Below are 20,698 nucleotides of genomic sequence, written 5' to 3' on the forward strand. Positions count from 1 at the left end.
AGCACTTATTTTAGATAGAGAAATATCCGTTCTCTCATGCTCTTGTTGCTAATATGTCTGCTCTGATCTGTGGTTTTTGCACAGTTGAAGGGTCATGCTGGCCCTCCCTCTGCCTTCAAGCAGGACTGCATTTCTCCCATTTCTGATGACTTGTTTCATCTCATGGTGAGTATTGTGATGGGGAGGGTTAAGGAGTGTCGTCCCTGGGACAAGAGGTATGAGCTTTGCCATTAAGGAGGACTCGATCTAACAGCAAACATTCAGAGGCAAGGACAACAGTTCCCATAAGGCCACCTGGAGCCACAGAGAGATGCTACAGCCTCCATATCACCCTTATTCCTGAGTCTCCTTAGGTTTCTCCAGCTATCAGATGCCTCCTGTCTCTAATTTCCCCAGGATCAGTGGCTCAAGCTTTGGCCCTGAGCCTGAGCCCTGGGCTTACTGCTGTGTCCACTGGAAGTCAATTTTCTTCTTTCCTCTCCTCTTTCCCAGGGGACTCTCCCTGCCTCATACTCAGATTTCCTCTGAGGCTGAATAGCCTTAATCTTGCTGCAGAAACAGAGAGCTGAGACATGAGAATAGAGAAATTTGCGTACAAATTTGTGAGGGCTTTGGATGGTTGGAGCGCTCAAGGGACTAATCTGATATCTGATCGGGTGCCATTGCCAACCTACTTCCCCCTCTGACAGTCTGGTCACTAGAAACATGGAAGCCTTGGAGCAAGATAGGGCAGGACATGAATTCTCATCGTTGCTCTCCCAGTGAATTTCCGTGTTGCCTTTAAGCAGTTTCCTCCCTCTTGTCCCCAGTTGGTTCACCAGTGAAATGAAGGGTTGTTGCACTGGCCCTTCCCAGGGTGTCATGAAGTCCAGAAGGATATCAGACAATTATGTGCTTGGGAAGTTCTCTGAGCTCTGTGGGGCAGTTCTTGAACAACTGAGAGTGCCGATACTTCATCCACAACCCTAAGGGTGTAGATGATGCTGGGGTCACCTTAGCCAAATCTGACTGGTGAAAGCCAATCACGAAGTTGAAAATAGGCCCCAGATGCAAGGAGATGAGACAGTTAGATTACTTCCTCTTTTCTAATTTGAGAGGTTTCATGTTGATGAAAATCAGTGTGTTAGAGGCTGCAGAAGACCTAAACAGAGTCACCATGAAGCTGGGCTGTGTCCTCACAGCTGGAGTCCTCTTTTCTCCTACCATGCTCTGGGCAGTACAGATGCTACTGGGTAAGTGATATGTTCAAACGTTGGTGTGGGCCTGGAGATATGCCTGACTTTGATCAATGGAAAGATACGTGGACTGACTTTGGTCCAGAGAAGCAATGTACAGGTAGGAAATGAAGGATAGGTATTAGAATGTCTGGTGTGCTGGATTGAATGGCTCTTTCTGAATATAAAAATCTTCAAGCCTTTTCCATTCTTAAAGTGTACTTGACTGTAATACCCCATTGAGCTACCATCTGAACCCTTTTCCTTCCTTTTCTCAAATTTCTTGAAAGAGTAGTTTGCACTTGCTTTCTGCACTTCCTCACTTCTCACTCATACCTCAGTGTTCCCAGTCTGGCTTCCACTAGAAACAGTTTTGCCTAGGGTGCAATGACTTCCATAATGACTGCGCCGCTGCCCACACTTTTGTTTTTCTGCTGCTAGACTTGTCTGCTGCACTGGGCAGTGTTGGTCACTTATTCTTTCTTGGCATTCTCTACTTGCCTAACTTCGACATGCCATTTTCTCCTTGCATTCCATGTATGAGTCTTTGTCCACATGCCATTTTATCCTTGCACTCCATGTACCTGTCTTTGTCTCTTTGGTGGCTTCTATTCTCTTCCCTTTATAGGCTGGTGTTTTCTACTGCTGCATTTCTGCCTCCCTACCCTACACTCTTTACACAATCCCCTTAGTGAGTTCATTTATCTGTATCATTTTTACCACTTCAGCTATCTACTTAAGAATCCAAAGTTGTATCGCCAACCCTAATTGTGCTTTTGAGTTTCACAAAGATCCAACTTTGCACAAGACATATCTATCTGCATGTTTCACAAGTATCTCAGTCCAATATTACCAGAGCTGTCCTCTTGGCCCCTACCTCTCCCTAATTTCATCTTTCACTGTGTCTGTCTCAGTTCATAACTACCCACCCAGGCATGGAGGCTAAAAACTTGGGAGAACACCTAGACTCCTCCCTCTTCATCCTCTGCATATGATCAATCAGCAAGTTTGGCAAAGTGTATCTTCTAAACTGTTCTCAAAGACAGAACTAATGGGATGCTAGGAAAAGCCCTCATCATTGCGGACTTTGGATAGTCCAGTAACTTCCTGACTAACCTCTGTGTCTCAGCCTTGTGCCCTTGAAATGGATTCTGCGCTCTGCAGCCAATGCACACAAGGCCCACCATTGCCTGGTTCCTATTTAGCACTTCAGTCTCTGCTATTATCCTGGAGGCCTGCATATTGCACTGAAATATGCCCCAACCAGCTCGTATTTATCCACTCACACACCACGTTCTTCCCTATGTCCAAGCTGCGCTCACATTCCTACCTCTATTTGAAATGATCTCTTTCCATGGCCCCATTCCCTCTCATTCACAAACTTTTGGGCATCCCCTGAAGATTCTGCATGGGTGCCATCTTCCAGGGAAGCTTCTTTGAACCCTTCTTTCTGCCCCAGTGACTGCCTGTTGCGTGTCTTTGTTATTACCTTCTTCCTCATGAAATCATCTCCTCATATGACCTTACTGTCCACTAAACTGAGTTATTTGTAGACAGGGACAGCGCTTTTTGTTTTTGCTTTTGTTTTTTAACCTTGTCAAATTTATGTTTGAATTTTTAGCATCTACTTTGTCCCTGATTAAAAAAAAAATTGTTGAATCCTTTTACTGGAGTAGAAACAGGACTGGGTGACTGAAGACACAGCACTGATATCATGGCAAGAACTCCAGATGCTCTGGTTTCATGCTGTTCTTCTTCTATTAACTAGCCCTATGTCACCTTGGAAAATTCACTTTTTATCTCTCTAATTCCATTTTCTTTTTTTAAAAAGATTTTATTTATTTGAGAGAGAGAGTGAGTGAGCGCAAGCTGGGGTCGGGGAGGGGTAGCAGGAGAGGGAGAAGCAGACTCCCCACTGAGCAGAGAGCCTGATGCAGGTCTCAGTCCCAGAGCCCTGGGATCATGACCCAAGCTGAAGGCAGATGCTTCACCAACTGAGCCACCCAGGTGCCCCTCTAATTCCATTTTCTTATTCATAAAATGAGCCTAATACCTACCACATAATTTACTGAGTGAAAGTGCCTGGCAACCCACAAGTTCATTTTCAAAATGGAGTGGAGGCTAAGTCTAGTTGAATGATAGCAGAGGAACTGAAAAAGGTAGCAGCGGGGTGGCGAGGGGAGCTGAAGCAGGATCTAAAGAAAACACCTGGTACTGATGCAGTGAAAATTAGGAAGTGGAAAAGGACCTTGCTAGGGGAAGTTACAGGGTAGAAGAAGAGTTTTGGGCTTTCAGAAGTGGAATAAAGGCAAGTGGATCAGGAAAGAATGGAGTGAAGGACTGAGTGTATGGGAATGGTTATGGGGCTGGAAGAAGGGGAGAGGGATTAAGGGACAAGAAGCAGGAATGAAAATGGGAAGAATGGAAATTACCTTGCTTGAGTCAACCATAGAGCGAAGAGATAGATGGAGGAGAAGCAGTGAGAAGATTCAACCTTGAAGCCAAGAAAGAATTGTTCCACAGTTACCAGTACAGACTGGAAACAGAGGTTTGGAGCAGAGAGAAGGACATTGTAAGGGCTCTACAGCTGCCATGGAAAGATTAGGGGACAGTGGGCATCAAGGTTGAGATAGCTGAAAAATGAAGACCTGAAAGGAGGCAGCAAGGGAGGAGGAGACACCACTAGGTCCTGAAAACTCATTGGTAGATAATATATTCTTGGATGGAGAGCCAAGGGAATTTTGGGAGAATGAAAATCTGGAAGGAAATCCCCAAGGAAGGTCTGAGACCTACAGCTGATCAAGTCTAAACAGTGAAGTGAAGAGAACACTGATTTTTGGACTCAGACAACCTTTCTTTCTTGCTCCATTTCCTACTCCTTTTGAATTTTTGGGGAAGTTATTGAACTATTCTAAGCCTGTTTCTCTTAACTTTATAAAATGGGACATGAAATCACATACCTAGAAAACTTGTCAAGACTAAGTAAAATCATGTGTACAAGTGTCTCGTGGTATGTGGTGTACATTAAACACCTGCCAGTAAGTGTTAAAATCTGATCATCTGCCTTTCCCTTGTGTCCTGTGACTACCTGCTCTGGGGTCATCGTTGCCTTTGGCCTCTGTTTTCCTGTGCCAGCAGCTGGATGTCATGCTGGTGAGTTCACATTCTGCCATTCTCTCCCTGCCCTCTTCCTCATACCACAGTCCATTCACTGAAAACCTTGGAAAGCAAGTGAATCAAGTTTAAAGTACTGGTTCAAGAGACCCGTATAGGTTTTGGCATCTTCCCCTTTTCATTCTAAAAAGGATGACTCCCCTGGAGATTCCCTTGTGGAGGGAAGTCTTCTGTCTTCTTCCTCCACGTCACAACATTGTTTTCTGGTTCTCAAACCATGCCCTCCTCAGCTGCCGGCTTTGAGATGCTGCAATGTGAAGGACCGGTCAGGACCCAGGACAGCAGCTGCGATTCCCAGGAGGACTTCACAGCCCCAGGGGAAGTTGACTTCCAGGTCAAGGGCTACACTTTCAGTAAACCCTTCCATCTGATTGTGTCTTACGGTGAGGTCTTGGGAAGTACAGGCCTTCTCTTTCTCCCATTTCCCAAACCTGCCTGTTCAGCCCGCCAACCACTCAGGAAGTTGCCCCTAGGAAACTGGCCATGGGATGAGATACAGTAGCTCCCCCCCCCACTTATCCATGGAAGATATGTTCCAAAACCCCCCAGTGGATGTCTGAACCTGCAGAGAGTACGAAAGCCTAAATATACTGTTCTTTCTATACATACATACCTATGATAAAATATAAATTAGGCATAGTAAGAGGTCAGCAAGAGATTAGAAACAATACCTAATAATAGAATAGTTATAACAATGTACCATGGTAAAAGTTGTAAGAATGGTCTCTCCCTCTCTCAAAATACCTTATTGTGCTAATACTTATCTATCTTGTGATGATATGAGATGATAAAATGCCTACTTGATAAGGCAAGGGAGGGGAATGACTAGGTCTTGTGATGTAGTGTTAGGCTACTATTGATCTTCTTTTTTTCTTAAGATTTTATTTATTTATTTGACAGAGATAACAAGTAGGCAAAGGGGCAGGCAGAGAGAAAGAGAGGGGGAAGCAGGCACCCTCCAAGTAGGGAGCCCGATGTGGGGCTCGATCCCAGGACTCTGGGATCATGACCTGAGCCGAAGGCAGAGGCTTTAACCCACTGAGCCATGCAGGCACCCCATACTATTGATCTTCTGATGATATATCAGAAGGAGGATCATTTGCTTCTGGACTGCAGTTGACCATGGAAAACAAAACTATGGATGAGAGGGGACTACTGTGCCTTCTTCGTCATACTCAGCCCACAAAAGCCAGGGTTCCCTCAGTCTTAGTCTTTAAAGAACTTGTTCTGCTTTCCCAACTAGGGCAAGAATTACCTGGACTCTCAAAGAAAGCTTAGGGAGAAGTCTATGTGGGTAGCCTGGGGAACTCCCAAGGAAGGCAGTGGGTCACACTCAACTCTTGCTTTGGGCCACAGACTGGCTGATCCTCCAAGGTCCAGTCAGCCCTATATTTGAAGGAGACCCACTGATTCTACGCTGCCAGGCCTGGCAAGACTGGCCATTGACCCAAGTGACCTTCTACCGAGATGGCTCAGCAATGGGTCCTCCTGGACCCAAGAGGGAACTCTCCATTGCCGTGGTACGAGAGGCTGACAGTGGGCACTACCACTGCAGTGGCATCTTCAGAAGCCCTGGTCCTGGGAGCCCAGAAACAGCATCTCCTGTGGCCATCAAGGTCCAAGGTAAGAGCTGAAGGGAACGTAATTATGGCAAGGGGAGGTGGAGAGACACAGAGGGACCAAGACTGTCATTGAAGGTGGCAAGATCACTGAAGGCTAAGGAACAGGTTTCTGGCAAATGCCCAAGTTGGGTTTCAGGAGAGACAGCATCTCAGTATTACGTTCTCAAGATATTCAGCCCTCTCCAAGCCCAGTGTGTTTCCCACAGCTCTATCCTACAGATCTGTGCTTCCCAGTGTTCACTGATGGGGCATCTGGACTATTGTCAGATTTGTCCATCTCTGGGTCTTTCCTAATCTTGTTTAGTTGAAGAGAGAGAAGATTTGAAAGGCTCAGATCCTGCTTTGCTAAGAGTGTTTATTACTGATGGAAATAGTGGGAAGAAACTGTGGCTGGGTTCTTTGCCCGGCATGGGTCCACCTGAATGTATGATGGCTGAGCTCTTCTTTCTCACCTCTCTCTCCTTCAGAACTATTTCCAGTCCCACTTCTCAGAGCCACCCCCTCAGCTGAGCCTCAAGATGGAGACCCGGTGACCTTGAGCTGTCAGACAAAACTGCCCCTGCAGAGGTCAACCGCCCGCCTCTTCTACTCCTTCTATAAGGACAGCAGGATAGTGCGTGACAGAGGCCTCTCCCCAGAACTACAGATCCCCACAGCTTCAGAGGCACACTCTGGGTCCTACTGGTGTGAGGCAGCCACTGAGGACAACCAAGTTTGGAAACAGAGCTCCAAGCTGGAGATCCGGGTACAGGGTAAGTTAGTGCGTGTTTGTCAGATGTGTATGAAAAGTGAGGGAAGACTGAACCCATGAGCTGGGGTTTGGTATAAGTAGGTTAAGAAGGACACAGAGAAGTCAGGAATAATAAGCCAGAGTCCCTGGGGATGGAAGAGAACACAGATAGGGAACTTCTTTCTCAGACCACGATGCACAATTCACCAAACCAAGACCTGAGCCAGCTCCACAGCTGCTGTCCCGTAGACCTTCTGCTCCCTACATGAACTATGGGAATCCACAGGAATATAGTATCTAGAATGAAGATGAGGTAGTCTGGAGTTTATGTTCAGTTCAAGGACCCCCAATTTAAAAGGCTGCACTTGACCTGAAATAATATATCCAGAGGAGGTGGTAACCAGGGCAATGAGGGGCTTGAAGCCATGTCATAAGAAAAATAATGGAGGGAGCAGAAGATACTCATCTTGAAGAGGAGTTGACCCAAGGGGCCAGTGGAGGTGTCCTCAAAACACTGAAGGCTGGCACAAAGACAAGGAATTACACTAATGTCATATACAGTGAAGATGTTGACCTAGAACCAATGACCACATCCACACTGTCCAGAATTAGGTTCTGCCTTGATAGAGTAAGAATTGGCTAATATCTATAGCCCTATAATGATGAAGCCTCATCACTAAAGATTTTCAAACTGAGGTAGCCAAGCTTCAGATTCCAATTTTGACCATAAGGGAGTCTTCAGCTGTCTGCTGCAGCCACTTTCAGAAAACAAGAAAGATTGACCACGAATATGAGGTTAGGGCCAGAGTCAGACTTCACTCTGATAATATGTGCCTCTTACCCCAAAATGCAGGTCCCTCCAGCTCGACTGCATCCCCCACCTTGAATCCAGCTCCTCAGAAATCAGCTGTTCCAGAACCTATTCCAGCAGCCTCCCCTGGACCTCAGCCTCCACTGTCCACCCCTTCGAAGGATCCAGGCTTCTCCACTCCTAAGCAGGTGCCAGATCCCCATCTGCATCACCAGATGGGCATTCTTCTCAAACAAATGCAGGATATGAGAGCTCTCCTCGGTCACCTGGTCACAGAACTGAGGAACTTATCTGCCCTCCTGAAGCTTGAGACCATAAAGGGTTCTGCCAAATATGAGTAAATAATTCACTTGCAGTGTTGCTCAACTACTCCCAATAAATTTGACTTTTTCTACTTTTCCTCTTTCTGTCCTTTACACACACATAAATAGTCTTACAAATTGCCTAGTATTTTGTTAGAGTAACAGAGATGGGTGAGTATAAATAAATGTGCACAGAGTGATCCTCAGAATTTAGCCATAATTGTATATTCGCTCATAACTTAAGTTCTGATCTCTGTAGACCAGGAGTTACCTTCCTTTGCCCAGACCAGAATCTGGTGATTGAAAGAAAATCAGTGAGATGGATTTAATGCAGCAGTTTCAATTGGAGGCAATCCCCCACCCCCACCAAAGGGGACACTTGACAATGTCTAGAGACATGTTTGGTCTTCACATTGTGGGGTTAGTGCAATCGGCATCTAGTGAGTAGAAACCAAAGGTGCTGCTAACCATCAAATAACACTATGGACAGCCCCCACAGCAGAAGATTATCTCGCCCAAAGTGGTCAGTAGTGCTGAGATTAAGAAACTTCAGCCTTATGGAAGCTAGGTGTTAGACTCTGGGGTGGTCCCTTGCTTCTTCTACTTGCCGCCCCCTCCAGCATCATTCAGCAGATATTAATTACATGCTGGTATTTTGTTGGCCTCTATGACCTATCAAAATTTGTGCTATGTTAAGTATACTGATTAGATAGTGTCTCTGTCTACAGAGGGTTTAGACTTTGGGATAAAGGAGCAGTAATATGCTTTTCCATAAAGCAATAAAAGGAGGGTGTGTAAAAATTTCCCACAGGATCCTACTAAACTCAGAAATACATGATCAAGCATAACATTGCCAAAACAGCAATTTTGGGTTTTAATATACTTGTCTCTGAAATATTTTTAAAGACATATTTGAGTTTATTTTGGTACCATAATGATGCTTTTTTCTGCATTTGGACTCTATTGTAAGTCACAGCCAATGAAAGATAGGTTGACAGACTCTACAGTAACCTTTGGTCAATGGGTTTGCACACCATTTTAGAATGACCTCAGTCAATGAGCATTCTACCATGTTATCCTAAATCATGTGGTACAATGTTATCCACCTTATTTTTTCTTTGTGCCATTTATTCTGTGCAATACTGACCCACAGTGATTTACAAAAATGTGCGTGTGATCACTCCAGACATGCCACAAGGAAACAAAGGAATAGAATCATGCTGGATATTAAAATATGAGTTTTATGGTGGTTCCTAGCACTCTCCAAAATGCAAGTTTTATGGTGGTTCCTAACACCGTCAGGGGGAAGGATCAGGAGCCAGCTGGGAACTGGAAAAGGCTGATAAACTTCTTTGCAGCCTGAGAGGATCAGCTCACAGTTGTGTGAATGGGAGTCATAAGAAATGATGACCAAAGGTATTTCTTGACTTTGGTGGATTTGAAAACATGGAAGCTCAATTGCCAGAGGACCATGCTGGATATACTATGTTAGAACCATTTCACGTGGGGTTGATTTCAGCAAATGGTACCATTGTCATGAATGCAAACTCTCATGCTGAATAAAGAATCCGTGTACAGATAAGAAAAACTATCAGAGATCCAGGAAGGAAGTCATGGATACAGCTGACTGAGATAAGTGTCAGCTCTGCACTCCTCATCCGTGTGTCTATGTACGCCTCTATCATCGCACTGCATCTGATTTTTTTTTTAAACCTTACTTCTTTTGGAGAGTGAGCTCTTTGAGAGCTCCTTGACCTCTTTGTGCCACATTGATTCTTTGGTGTCTAGTTTAATGAGATATAGTTAAGCACTAAAATTCTGTTAGTTGAATTGAATTGGGCCAGGATAAGGGACGATACCTAGAAGGAGATCGAAATTAAGCTGGACCTTACAGGATGAGTGTCATGTCTGACATCAGCAAAATCTCCAGACTCTGTCCTGGGGGACCTAGCCTAGTCAACTACTTGGAAGCCTCAAGAAAAGGATCTCCCATCATCAGGGGTAAGGCAAGAACAGAGCTGAAAGAATGGGGGGAGGGCTTTTACTTGTTTCCTTCTGCCCCTCTAGCCTGGGGAGTTTGGGTGGGGGGAGATGAATTGTTATGCTTTGGGTTTATGGCTGTGCAGTCTAGGATTCTGTAATCCACAGAAGTCCCAGTGCAGCCATGTTAGATTTTTGTCTCTGAAGTCAATGTCAGATAGCAAGCACAACCACTGTGTTGTGAAGTTGAATCCAATGCCTGGGTATATATGCCCCAAATAAATTTTAGTGTATGTGTATCAGAAGACAAGTACAATAATGTTCATAATAGCACTATCTGTAAAAGCAAAACTTTGGAATCAATTCAGTTGTCCACCAACAGAAAAATGGGAAAACTGTGCTATTTTCAGAGTGGAATACTATACAACAGTAAAAAATTAAACCATAGCTAAAATGAAGCAATATAAAAAATATCAGGAATATAACATTGAGGGGAAAGATACCACATAGTAAGACACTCTTTATAGAAATTTAAAAACTAGTACAAGAATATATTGTTTAGGCACTTATACTAGCATAGGATAAACTTTTTAAAAGGCATGAATGTGGAAACACCAAGATCAGGGTATTAGTTACCTTGACAGGCTGACTGGGGAGACCATGAGGGAGAAACACATAGGTACATATAAATTATTAGTAATTTTAAAAATCTTCTCTGAGTAAGAATTTAGGTTTCCTTTAAATATATATATTCTCTAAATTATTTTCAAATTCCTATGTGTTTGCTGTCTTTATTTTTTCTCAGATGTAACAAAAGCCAAGTTTGTTACCTACTATGTGGAGTAGTTCTTTCCTCTATTGATCCTCCTCATGTAATCATTCCAACCTGTTAAAGACTGCCCCAGTGTACCCTCAGTATTACTGAATTTGGTGAACCTTTGTTGACCTGAAAGTCATGACTGTGTGTGTTTCACACATTTTCCCCAATCTTAATCAGGTCAGACAAAATAGCTAATTTTTTTTTCAATACTGAAGAATCTTCATTTAATTTGACATTTGTATATGGAATATTGTGTTGTTAGGGGAAAAAAAGTGCTATAAAAAATAAATTTAACATGACCTTGGTTTTCAAAGAAGAGTTCAACTGAAGTTTATAAAGTCATAAGTTGATTGTGCTACATGTTCCTTTATTCTGTTATACATCTGTGAGGAAAAAAATCCACAACAACAGCACAGCAATTGAAACAGTAAGCACAGTGAAAGGGAAATCTATGAAATGGGAGAAAATATCTGCAAACCATTTATCTGATAAGGCATTAACATTCGAAATATATAAGGAACTCTTACAATTAAATAGGAAAAAAAACAAATAACTTGAATTAAAAATGGGCAAGGACCTGCATAGACGTTTCTCAAAATAAAACCAAAAAATGTCCATCAGGTATGTGAAAAGGCGCTCGACATCACCAGTCATCAGGAAAATGCAAATCAAAACCACTAGGAGATACAGTGCACACCTGTGAGACTGGCTAGTATCAGAAAGACAAGAAGTCAGAAGTAGTGATGAGAATTTGGAGGAGAGAGAGCTCTGTGCACTGCTGGTGGGAATACAAACTGGTGCAGCCACTGTACAAAACAGTATGGGGGGGGCTCCTTAAAAAGTTAAAAATAGAACTGTCTTATGAGGGACACTGTAGTGCAGTGGGTTAAGCGTCCAACTCTTGGTTTTGGCTCAGGTCATGATCTCGGGGTTGTGAGATCGAGCCCCTTGTAGGGCTCTGTGGTCAGAGTAGAGTCTGCTTGAGATTCTCTCTCTCCCTCTCCCTCTGTCACTTCCCTTGCTCGCTCACTCTTTCTCTCTCCCCCTCTCAAATAAATAAATAAACCTTAAAAAAAAAAAGTTCTCTAGGGTAGGTCAGATGGTTAAGCATCTGCCTTTGGCTCAAATCATGATGTCCAGGTCCTAGGATGGAGCCCCGAGTCCAGCTCCTTGCTCAAGAGGAGTCTGACTCTTTCTCCCTCTCTGCCCCTCTCCCTACCTCATGCATGCTCACTCCCTCGCTCTCTCTCTCTCTCTCTCTCTCTTTCCCTCAAATGAATAAATAAAATCTTTTTAAAAAATAAAGAACAATCTTATGAGCAGGAATCCCACTTCTGGAGTCATATTCAAAGGAGACAAAATCGTTATCTCAAGGAGATATCTGCACTCCCAAGCTCGATGCAGTACTGTTCACAGTAGCCAAAGTGTGGGAACGACCTAAATGCTAAACGTCTATCGAAGACGAAGGGATGAAGGAAACGTGAGACTTGCGTGTGCATGTGTGAAAGTCCTGCCACTCACAACAGCATGGATGAACTTGGAAGACATTCCGCTATGCAAAATACGCCAGACGCAGAAAGGCAAATATTATTTATGTGTGGAATCTAAAATAGACGCGAGCAGATGGTAGAATGGTGGTTGTCAGAGGCTGAGAGAGAAAGAGAGAGAGGGAGAGAGAGAATGAGGAATTGCTTCATGAGATTATGGAGCCTGAGAAGTCCCACGATGGGGCGTCTGCCGCTGGAGACCCAGGAAGATGTAATTCAGTCTGAGTCCAAAGGCCTGAGAAGCAGGACAGCTGATGGTATAAATCCCAGTCCGAGGGCCAGAGAAGATGAGATGAGATATCTCAGTTCAGTCATAGAAACGGGGAAGGAGGGGTAGGGGACTGGGCAAACTCCTCTTCCCTCTGGCTTTTTCTCTTAAAGAGAAAATAATGCCTAGAACACAATACCATTTATGTATATCAATAACACAAGACATTCTTCAGGGATGAACACATGTGTGTATCGGGTACATCTGAAAAGCATCTCTCCATGGGTACTCGTGGGGGGCAGAGGAGAAGGGTAGTGTACATAGAGGTAAAAAATGAATAATAGACCTGGAGAGGGGACCTGACCAGTCTGGGGTGACAGGCTGCTGTGAGCAGGAGAGACAGCGCACGTTTTGGAGTGAGATGGACTTCTACTCAAATCCCAGCTCTATCACCTCGGTTACTAATCATCCTCCTCAATGGCCCCTTGTCGGGATTAAACACAGGAATGGGGTGTCCGTGGGCTCAGGTGCTCCCTGCTCCAGCACTCACGGAGAGAAAGGAGGCACTGTCGCCATCATGGTCAGCAGCAACAGCACTGTCATCGTCACTGAGAACATTTTGGTCATCCGAACTCTTAGCGGAAGATGGCGTATCTTGTCCATAAATTACGTCATGAAGGGCTTCCAAGAATTGCTCAGGTAACAAGTGATAACTGCTACATCTCTGCACAGCAAAGAGGTGAAGAATTAGAATTCTGCCGGGAAAAGTCTTGGATGGAGAAAAAGATCAAACATGGGGGAAAATGCAGAAGGAAGCGCGGAATAAGGATACGTTGGGTGGGAGATGCTTCAAGCCAGATTATGAGCACAGTATGACAGGAAGTCTATCGATGAGTCTAGAGATTTTCAGGAAGACTATACACCTCATGAATATTTGGTGTAATCAGGTCCCTGCTTTTCAGAGCCATATGAGTTTTCAGATCCATATATGACTATCTGTCTTTTATTAAAATCTGTCCACAAACAGGATCTGAAATGGCCAGCCTACCTTAAATGACCAACCACATTTCCCTAAGAGCCATTTGCATTTTTTTTTTAGATTTTATTTATTTATTTGACAGAGATCACAAGCAGGCAGAGCAACAGGCAGAGAGTGGGGGGGGGGGGGAAGCAGGCTCCCTGCTGAGCAGAGAGCCCAATGAGGGGGCTCAATCCCAGGACCCTGATCCCAGGACCCTGAGATCACGACCTGAGCCGAAGGCAGAGGCTTAACCCACTGAGCCACCCAGGTGCCCCGAGCCATTTGCATTTTTTAAATATTTTTATTTTAAAATAAAATGAATAAATGAAACAAGAATAAATGAAACAAGATGGGATTGGGAGGGAGACAAACCATAAGTGACTCAATCTCACAAAACAAACTGAGGGTTGCTGGGGGGAGGGGGGTTGGGAGAAGGGGGATGGGGTTATGGACATTGGGGAGGCTATGTGCTTTGGTGAGTGCTGTGAAGTGTGTAAAACCTGGCGATTCACAGACCTGTACCCCTGGGGATAAAAATATATTATATGTTTGTAAAAAATATATTTTTATTTTATTATTTATTTATTTGACAGAGAGAGAGAGACAGTGAGAGAGGGAATACAGGAAGGGGAAACCGGAATGGGAGAAGCAGACTTCCCACAGAGCAGGGAGCCCGATGTGGGGCTTAATCTCTGAATACTTAACAACTGAGCCACCAGGGCACTTGCATTTTTAACAAAAGCTGCCATATAAAGAACAACCATGAGGGAATTCTCGGAGTGGAGTAGTCGCTATCAGCAAGAGAGGGAGAAGACTGTTTAAGGTAGTTGACAGTGTTGAATATATTGTCCTTTTCCTCCCTGCCACAGTCCCAGAGGAAAGAGGTGCTTGGTACTCTAAGACCACAGGTGAGGATAGGAGACCGTCCAAGGAGACATACAATCAGGTTGGAAAATTCATTAAGTATTTACCTGAGAATTCAGGTTCCCCATTGCTTAGGGTATGATCACATGGCTCTCGAAGCACAAGAATTAGAGCTGGGAGGTCAGATCTGAGAAGTTTCTGAGGGGCTGATGCAGTGACCTCTCTCCACCAGGTAAGCTGGGTGGGGAGAGCTTGCAGGGAGGGTTAGAGGGAGGAAGGCACAGGGAGTGGAGATGCTGGAGGGTGAGAGATGCTGGAGGGGGGTCCAAAACAACCTTTCTGAGGGTTTAAATTTTCGGGAAGGGAGAAAGAAGGGGGAACGCATTGCAGTTCCCTTCTTAACTGGAACTTCAGAAAACAGTGACAGGGAAGGTGGTTGGCGAGTCCTACCCTTGTGTCCACTCAGGAGGCTGAGCTCTGGGGACAGGGACCCCAGGGCCAGCCTCCCAAGGCCTCGCACCAGCAGGGAATGAGCAGAATAAAGGCCCCAGGTAGACCTTGAGGACATGGGGAGGTATTTCTGTCAGTTGAGGTTTACAGGGCCAGCTGGAAAGTGGGGGCAGGTGGAATGGGAGGGGGATGTCAGTGGGAGCCTGAAGGAGACAGGGTCACCTGTCACCGTCTGGGGTGCGATGTGACTTTCTAAGGCTGCAGAGGGCATAAACTCTACTCCGAATGCCTTCTCTGTAGGGGTTGGGGCTGAACTGAGATGTGAGGTGGCTTCAGGGGTGCTGGGGAAGACGGTGCCTGGTGCCTGGGACACCGGAGGGCTGACACTTATGCAGCCCGCGTGCTGCTGTCTGCAGTCACCATTTTCAGGAATTGAGAATGGGTAGGAGGAGAGCAGTGCCCCCGCATCGGGGCGCAGGGGTCAGCACTGGTCAGCCTTTCCAGTAGTAAAATGGAGACATGAATCGTCTCTGCCTCTTTGGTTGCTGTGAGGATGAAAGATGAAATTATGACATGGTGTTAAGGAAAAAAGAGAACAGCGGTGGAACAAAACACTTAAAAACTGATTGCAGACGTCGTCCCGCAGCCACTGAGGGCAGGTCCGTCATGTGGGCACTGACAGCCCTTCTGCTCCTCGGTGAGTCCTCCGTGCACCACCAACAGCCTAGGGATTGGCTGTAGGGGAGAGGGGACCAGTGTGTGTGTGTGTGTGGCGATAGTCCCCAATTCCAAACAGTAGTTCACTGTTTTTCGAGGATAAAGAGAAGGGGGTTTTCTCAGAGCCAGGGAAACTAAAAGCAGAAGAAAACGAGGTCTTGAGACCCATGGAGTTTTTCCTCTAGGTGAAGAGGTACCTCACTTTCCTCTCATCCCTGACATTCTCCTTCACTCTCATTTTGCAGTCCCAAGCGGTGGGCGAGCTGGTGAGTCTTTACATCCCTCAGCCCAACTTTTGACAACTTCCACACCGCCCCCAAGTGACCTACTTGGGCCTCCCCACTTCCTGGCCATTGTGGGACAGTGTCTCTTCCCATGTCTCCTCAATCCCTGTGACTCAGTTTACTTCTAAGCACTCCGAAATGGGTCCTGGGAGCTTGCAGTCCGGTGTGGTGTGTCCTGCCACGGGGACGGTCTGGTCATGTGGGCTGGGTCCTGGAAGCTGGAGTTTGCTCAGATTGGCCAACCTCAGACCACACTCTGGGCACCTCGCCTTGATTCTCTGGCCCACACTGGCCCCCCTCCCACCCACCCCCAGCTACTCTGGAGAAGCCCACGTTGTCTCTACACCCGCCCTGGACCACCATCTTCAAGGGGGAGCGGGTAACCTTGCGCTGTGATGGGTACCACCCTCCGCTTCTGGAGCTCCGGCCCATCAGCACTCTCTGGTACTCGGGCCACCTCCTTCTGCCTTCCCACAAGAAGAGCATCGAGGTACAGACACCAGGGGTGTATCGATGCCAGACTCGGGGAGCACCTGTCAGTGACCCCATCCACCTCTCTGTTTCCAACGGTGAGTGTTTGAGCCTGGGGGTGGGACTCCGCTCATCTCCCCTGGACTTACTGGCCCTCCAGTGGGAGAGAACATCAGGCCACTCCATCTGGGGCGGGGAGTGGGGATTATCTGGGTTCTCTGCAGATGTGGAGGCCTGCATGGCGTTATGTGAGAGAGGAGGTAAGGCTTGTCTGACCCCAAAGGTCCCCTCACCCCTCTGCCTGAGTGGGAAGCAATAAACATTTGTGCTTATTTGTGAGACTAGCTCAGAAGGGCAGAGGCTCTAAGGGCCTGGGGTACTGGACAGGGAACTTTGGAGGAGGGGTCAGCGAAGGACAGGGAAGAGCAAGGGGGGTAGGGAGTGAGGGTCCCTGGGCAGGCTGTGTGCAGCTGGGAGAATTACTCCTGATTGAACAGCACGATGCTTCTCTGAAGAAAATAGCGATAGTTCATTCTTTAGAGTACAGGATTAGCTACTTGATAGGAAATATCACATCATCTTAGCCTGATGGGCCACGATTTGTATTCAGGACTCAAAGCTCATCCCTCCCATAGCCTCTACCTCCTGCCTGTACTCTCTGGTCTGTTGTTTGGAAGTTGATAGTTCAGATGAGACACTGGCCATGAGAGCAGGCGGCTGCCGACTGTGAATAGCGTAGCAGATGGATTGGGACTGTTGCTCACAGAGTTCTTTCCCAGATGGCGTCCAGAACAGATCAGGTATGATGACGATGGTGATCCATAAATGTGAGGTGCTGTGGGAGATGCCCTGCGCTGTCCTGCAGGGTTAGGGAAGTTTCCTGGAGGAGAAAAGGTCTAAGGCTAGACCTACAGGACAAGTAGGTCTCAACTAAAACAGATGTGTGTGTGTAAGGGGTGGTCTTCTTGGTAGGTACAAAGGCCCCGGGCACAGAGCAGGTACAGTGCTCCCAACGTGTATGCTGGGCGAGGTTGCACTTAGTCTGCATTAGGAGTGGCAGGTGGGGACAGTGAGGGAGACACTGGGCAAGCGACAATACTGAGATGGTCCTGGAAAGCTAAGCAGAGCCCAGGTGAAGAAGGCCCCTAGGGCATCCTGGGGAGTGTAAACCTGATCCTGATGGCCATTACTCTTTGATGGGGCTGGAACCCAGAACCAGGCATCTTTGCCTTCCTAAGCCCTAAGGGCAGACGGGGCCATTGGCTTTCCTCTCCCCTCGCCCCCAGTGCATCCAGCTCTGAGGCTCCTGGGGCGCTTGGCTGCAGTGTATTAAGTGGGGAGGAGGCGAGCCACCGTGCAGGGACGGGGAGCAGGGAGGCCAAGGAGAAGGGGAGACCCCCAGGGCTGGACTTCTCTGGGGATCAGGCCGGTCTGTGGTGACTGTCGTAGACTGGCTGATCCTGCAAGTGCCCTACGCGGCGGTGTTCGAGGGCGAGCCGCTGGTCATGCGCTGCCGCGGCTGGTACGACAAGATGGTCTACAAGCTTCACTACTACCACGACGGCAAGGCGGTGCGCTACTTCCCCTCCAGCGCCAACTACACGGTGCCGCAGGCGCGCGCCAGCGACAGCGGCCGCTACCAGTGCTCGGGCACCATGCGCATCCCGGTGGAGAGCGCGCCCATGTTCTCCGCCAAGGCGGCCGTGACCGTGCAAGGTGGGAACACCTGGGGCCCCGGGAGGGAGGCAATGGAGCGCTGGAAAATTCTGGGACGGGAACCAAGGAGGGCAGGGAGGAAGGAGGTTCAAGTAGCCGCCGCGAGGCAGATTTCTCCCCGAGCCCACGGAAGCTTTCGCCTCTCCTCCGCTGTGAAGGCGCCCCTGCTGCTCAGCCTGCGCGGGGACGAGTGTCCCTATCTTCCCGCACACCTCCGGCTTCTTACTCCGGGTGGAACTCCATATAGGGGGCAGCTCGATCCAAGTCCCAGGCAAAAGGGGCGGCAGGGGTCGGGGTCGCTGTACTAGTGGGGCGAGGGAATGGCTCGGAGCATCCAGCCAGGCGGACGCCACCCCCCCCAGTCAGGGGATCAAACTGGGTGTTAGTCCGGATGTGACAGGAAGGGTCTTGCCGGCTCTCCCCCGACTCCCCTGCGAGTTTTCCTCGTCCTTCGAGGCCTCGGCCCCTTGCCTCACGCTTCAGAAGTCTTCCCCCCTCCGTCTGCACGCACACACAGCTCCTCCCACTCCTTCTCTGTCCCCTGGTCCGCGGGGAGCCCTCACGGGAAACCCGAAGGACAGAGGGGTCGCGGGGCGGTGGACACGCGAGCCCTCGTCCCCTGGGACCCCTGCGCTGGCCCACCGTGTACCCTCAGCCTCCGGAACCCCTCTCCGCAGAGCTGTTCCCGGCGCCGGTGCTGAGGGTGACGGGCCGGGCGGAGGCCCGCGGCGGGGTGGCCGTGCGCTGCGACACCCGCCTGCACCCGCAGAAGCGCGACACGCCGCTGCAGTTCGCCTTCTACAAGTACAGCCGCCCCGTGCGCCGCTTCGACTGGGGCGCGGAGTACACGGTCCCCGAGTCCGAGGTCGAGGAGCTGGAGTCGTACTGGTGCGAGGCCGCTACCGCCACGCGGAGCGTCCGGAAACGCAGCCCTTGGCTGCAGCTTGCCGGGCGCGGTGAGTGGCCGCACCGTCCCCGCACGTTTCCCCCCAACCCATCCCACCCCACCCCGCGGTGGGCAGCCCCGCCTCCGCACCCCGAGTCTCCCCCGCGTCGCGCGGCCCTTCCTGCTCCATCTCCCCATCTACGCCCTCCTCACTCCCCCCTCCCTTCTCTCCTCTCCACGCCTCCCCCGCCGCCCTCCGCACTTCTCCCCTCCCTCCCTTCTCTCCTCTCCACCCCATCCCCTCTGCCCTCCTCACCCACCCCTTTTCTCTCTCCTCTCCACCCCATCCCCTCTTCCTCACTCCTCCCTCTCCCCTTCGCTCCATCCCGGCCCTCCTGACTCCCCTCTGGCCCGTGCGCCCCGCTTCCGCCGCCGGCTGTGCGAGAGCCGCGTGTTGCGTTCGCAGGTTCTCCGCTGCACTTGGCGTCCACCTCCGCCGCAGTCCCCCAGGCTGCCACGTCTGCGCCGGGTAACCAGCCGCTTTCCTTCAGAAAGCCCCCGGTGTCCAGATCGGCCTCGTCGGCCACCTCCGTCCAGAACACCACCTCATCGGGGCTGCAGTTCCCCGCGGGCAGAGCCCCCACAGCTGGGCCGCCCGCCTGCGTCCCGCCGACGCCCTTGGAACCGTCCGCGGGAGCCCTGAAACCCGACGTGGACCTTCTGCTCCAAGAAATGCAGCTGCTCAAGGGCCTTCTGAACCGGGTGGTCCTGGAATTAAAGGAGCCCCAGGCCTTCCCAGAGCACGGGGGAACGCTGGAGACCTCCACTTCCCACTTTGCCGCGAGCGGGAGAACCCCGGAGACCACTATTGTGGAGAGCTGAGGGGGCGGGGGCGCTCCTGTCCCCTCCTCCAGGGTCCTGCCTCTCCTCTCCCCTGCTTCCCACCTGCAGAGACCCCGCGAAGCCATCTCTGCTCGCGCTTTGTTTGGCGGTGATGGTAAAGGAGCATCATAAAGTGTGGTGGCTGACGATCTGGGGTCGCATCTTCTTGAGCATCTGCAAGCATGAGGCCGGTCCTCAGGTCTCTTCCTCCACTCGCAGGACTCCCTTTCTGTTACTTGCCTTCTATTGGCAAGTTTATTTAGTCACCCTTAGCTTTTCATAGATGCCGACCCAGTACGCATGGCAGCACAGGAAACAGTTGGGTGTTTCGGGTCACTGAGACAATGAACCCTTTGGCTCCTCCTGCCCCCTGTGGATCTGGACAGTGGGGTGGGCTCTGGCCAGGTTCACTAAAGCCAGAACTTAAACTAAGCGGTATTATTAAATTCTTTCAAGGAAGTTTTAAGACAGATCCTGAAAATTGCAGAATTCTAGTTTTTAGCAGTTTTTTTACTTCCCTAAGAGTCACTTCAACCCTAACACACCGAGTCACGCATGACCATATACCATCCTGCATGGTCCATATACCATCCTGCATGGCGACTTCACAGTTACTTGAAGGAAAAAAGCAAGACACTGTGTCATTTGTGATCTCAGGAATGTGTTCATTACAAGCCCCGTTTTTCGTGAATCCCCTCTGCCTGCTAGAGCCATTTGTTCTCCGCAGGGCTGGTGTGACTTGTTCCCAGAAGGTCATTGGGTCCCCACCCATCGTTAAGTAAGCGCACTATTAAGGCTAAGAACTGGTAACAACTGAACCCTCCCATCTTTCACTTTTACTTGAACTTGTCAAAACCCAATTTCCCCTTTCTTTTTGAGTGATCAACCAGAATGACATCAACTTCCTTCATCACACTCTTCTTAGTATGACTCGTCACAGTATTACTACAAAGTCATTAAAATTGTACCGGGAGAGAGGCAGGCAGGTACACACATAAA

General features: G+C 48.6%; 2 protein-coding genes across 5 annotated transcripts; both read left to right on the forward strand.

The window, feature by feature from the left end:
- The first annotated feature begins 1,096 nt into the window (after nt 1-1,096).
- FCRLA (Fc receptor like A) lies at nt 1,097-7,921 on the forward strand. 2 transcript variants are annotated; one of them, XM_044266245.1, is made up of 6 exons: nt 1,097-1,232; nt 4,350-4,367; nt 4,619-4,771; nt 5,745-6,011; nt 6,478-6,762; nt 7,594-7,921. In XM_044266245.1, exons 1-6 carry the CDS (start codon nt 1,103-1,105, stop codon nt 7,890-7,892), a joined length of 1,152 nt encoding a protein of 383 aa, XP_044122180.1. In that variant the 5' UTR covers nt 1,097-1,102; the 3' UTR covers nt 7,893-7,921. The 2 variants fall into 2 exon arrangements, with proteins under 2 accessions (XP_044122180.1, XP_044122181.1); XM_044266246.1 differs by having other exon boundaries at nt 4,353-4,367.
- A 7,488-nt stretch (nt 7,922-15,409) lies between these two features.
- Nucleotides 15,410-19,699, forward strand: FCRLB (Fc receptor like B). 3 transcript variants are annotated; one of them, XM_044266247.1, is made up of 6 exons: nt 15,410-15,440; nt 15,706-15,726; nt 16,059-16,313; nt 17,665-17,931; nt 18,609-18,887; nt 19,284-19,699. In XM_044266247.1, exons 1-6 carry the CDS (start codon nt 15,410-15,412, stop codon nt 19,697-19,699), a joined length of 1,269 nt encoding a protein of 422 aa, XP_044122182.1. The 3 variants fall into 3 exon arrangements, with proteins under 3 accessions (XP_044122182.1, XP_044122183.1, XP_044122184.1); XM_044266248.1 differs by having other exon boundaries at nt 18,742-18,887; nt 19,284-19,520; XM_044266249.1 differs by lacking the exon at nt 15,706-15,726 and having other exon boundaries at nt 18,742-18,887; nt 19,284-19,520.
- The last annotated feature ends 999 nt before the right edge of the window (nt 19,700-20,698 follow it).

This window comes from Neovison vison, chromosome 10, assembly GCF_020171115.1.
Source record: "Neovison vison isolate M4711 chromosome 10, ASM_NN_V1, whole genome shotgun sequence".
Lineage (NCBI taxonomy): Eukaryota > Metazoa > Chordata > Mammalia > Carnivora > Mustelidae > Neogale > Neogale vison.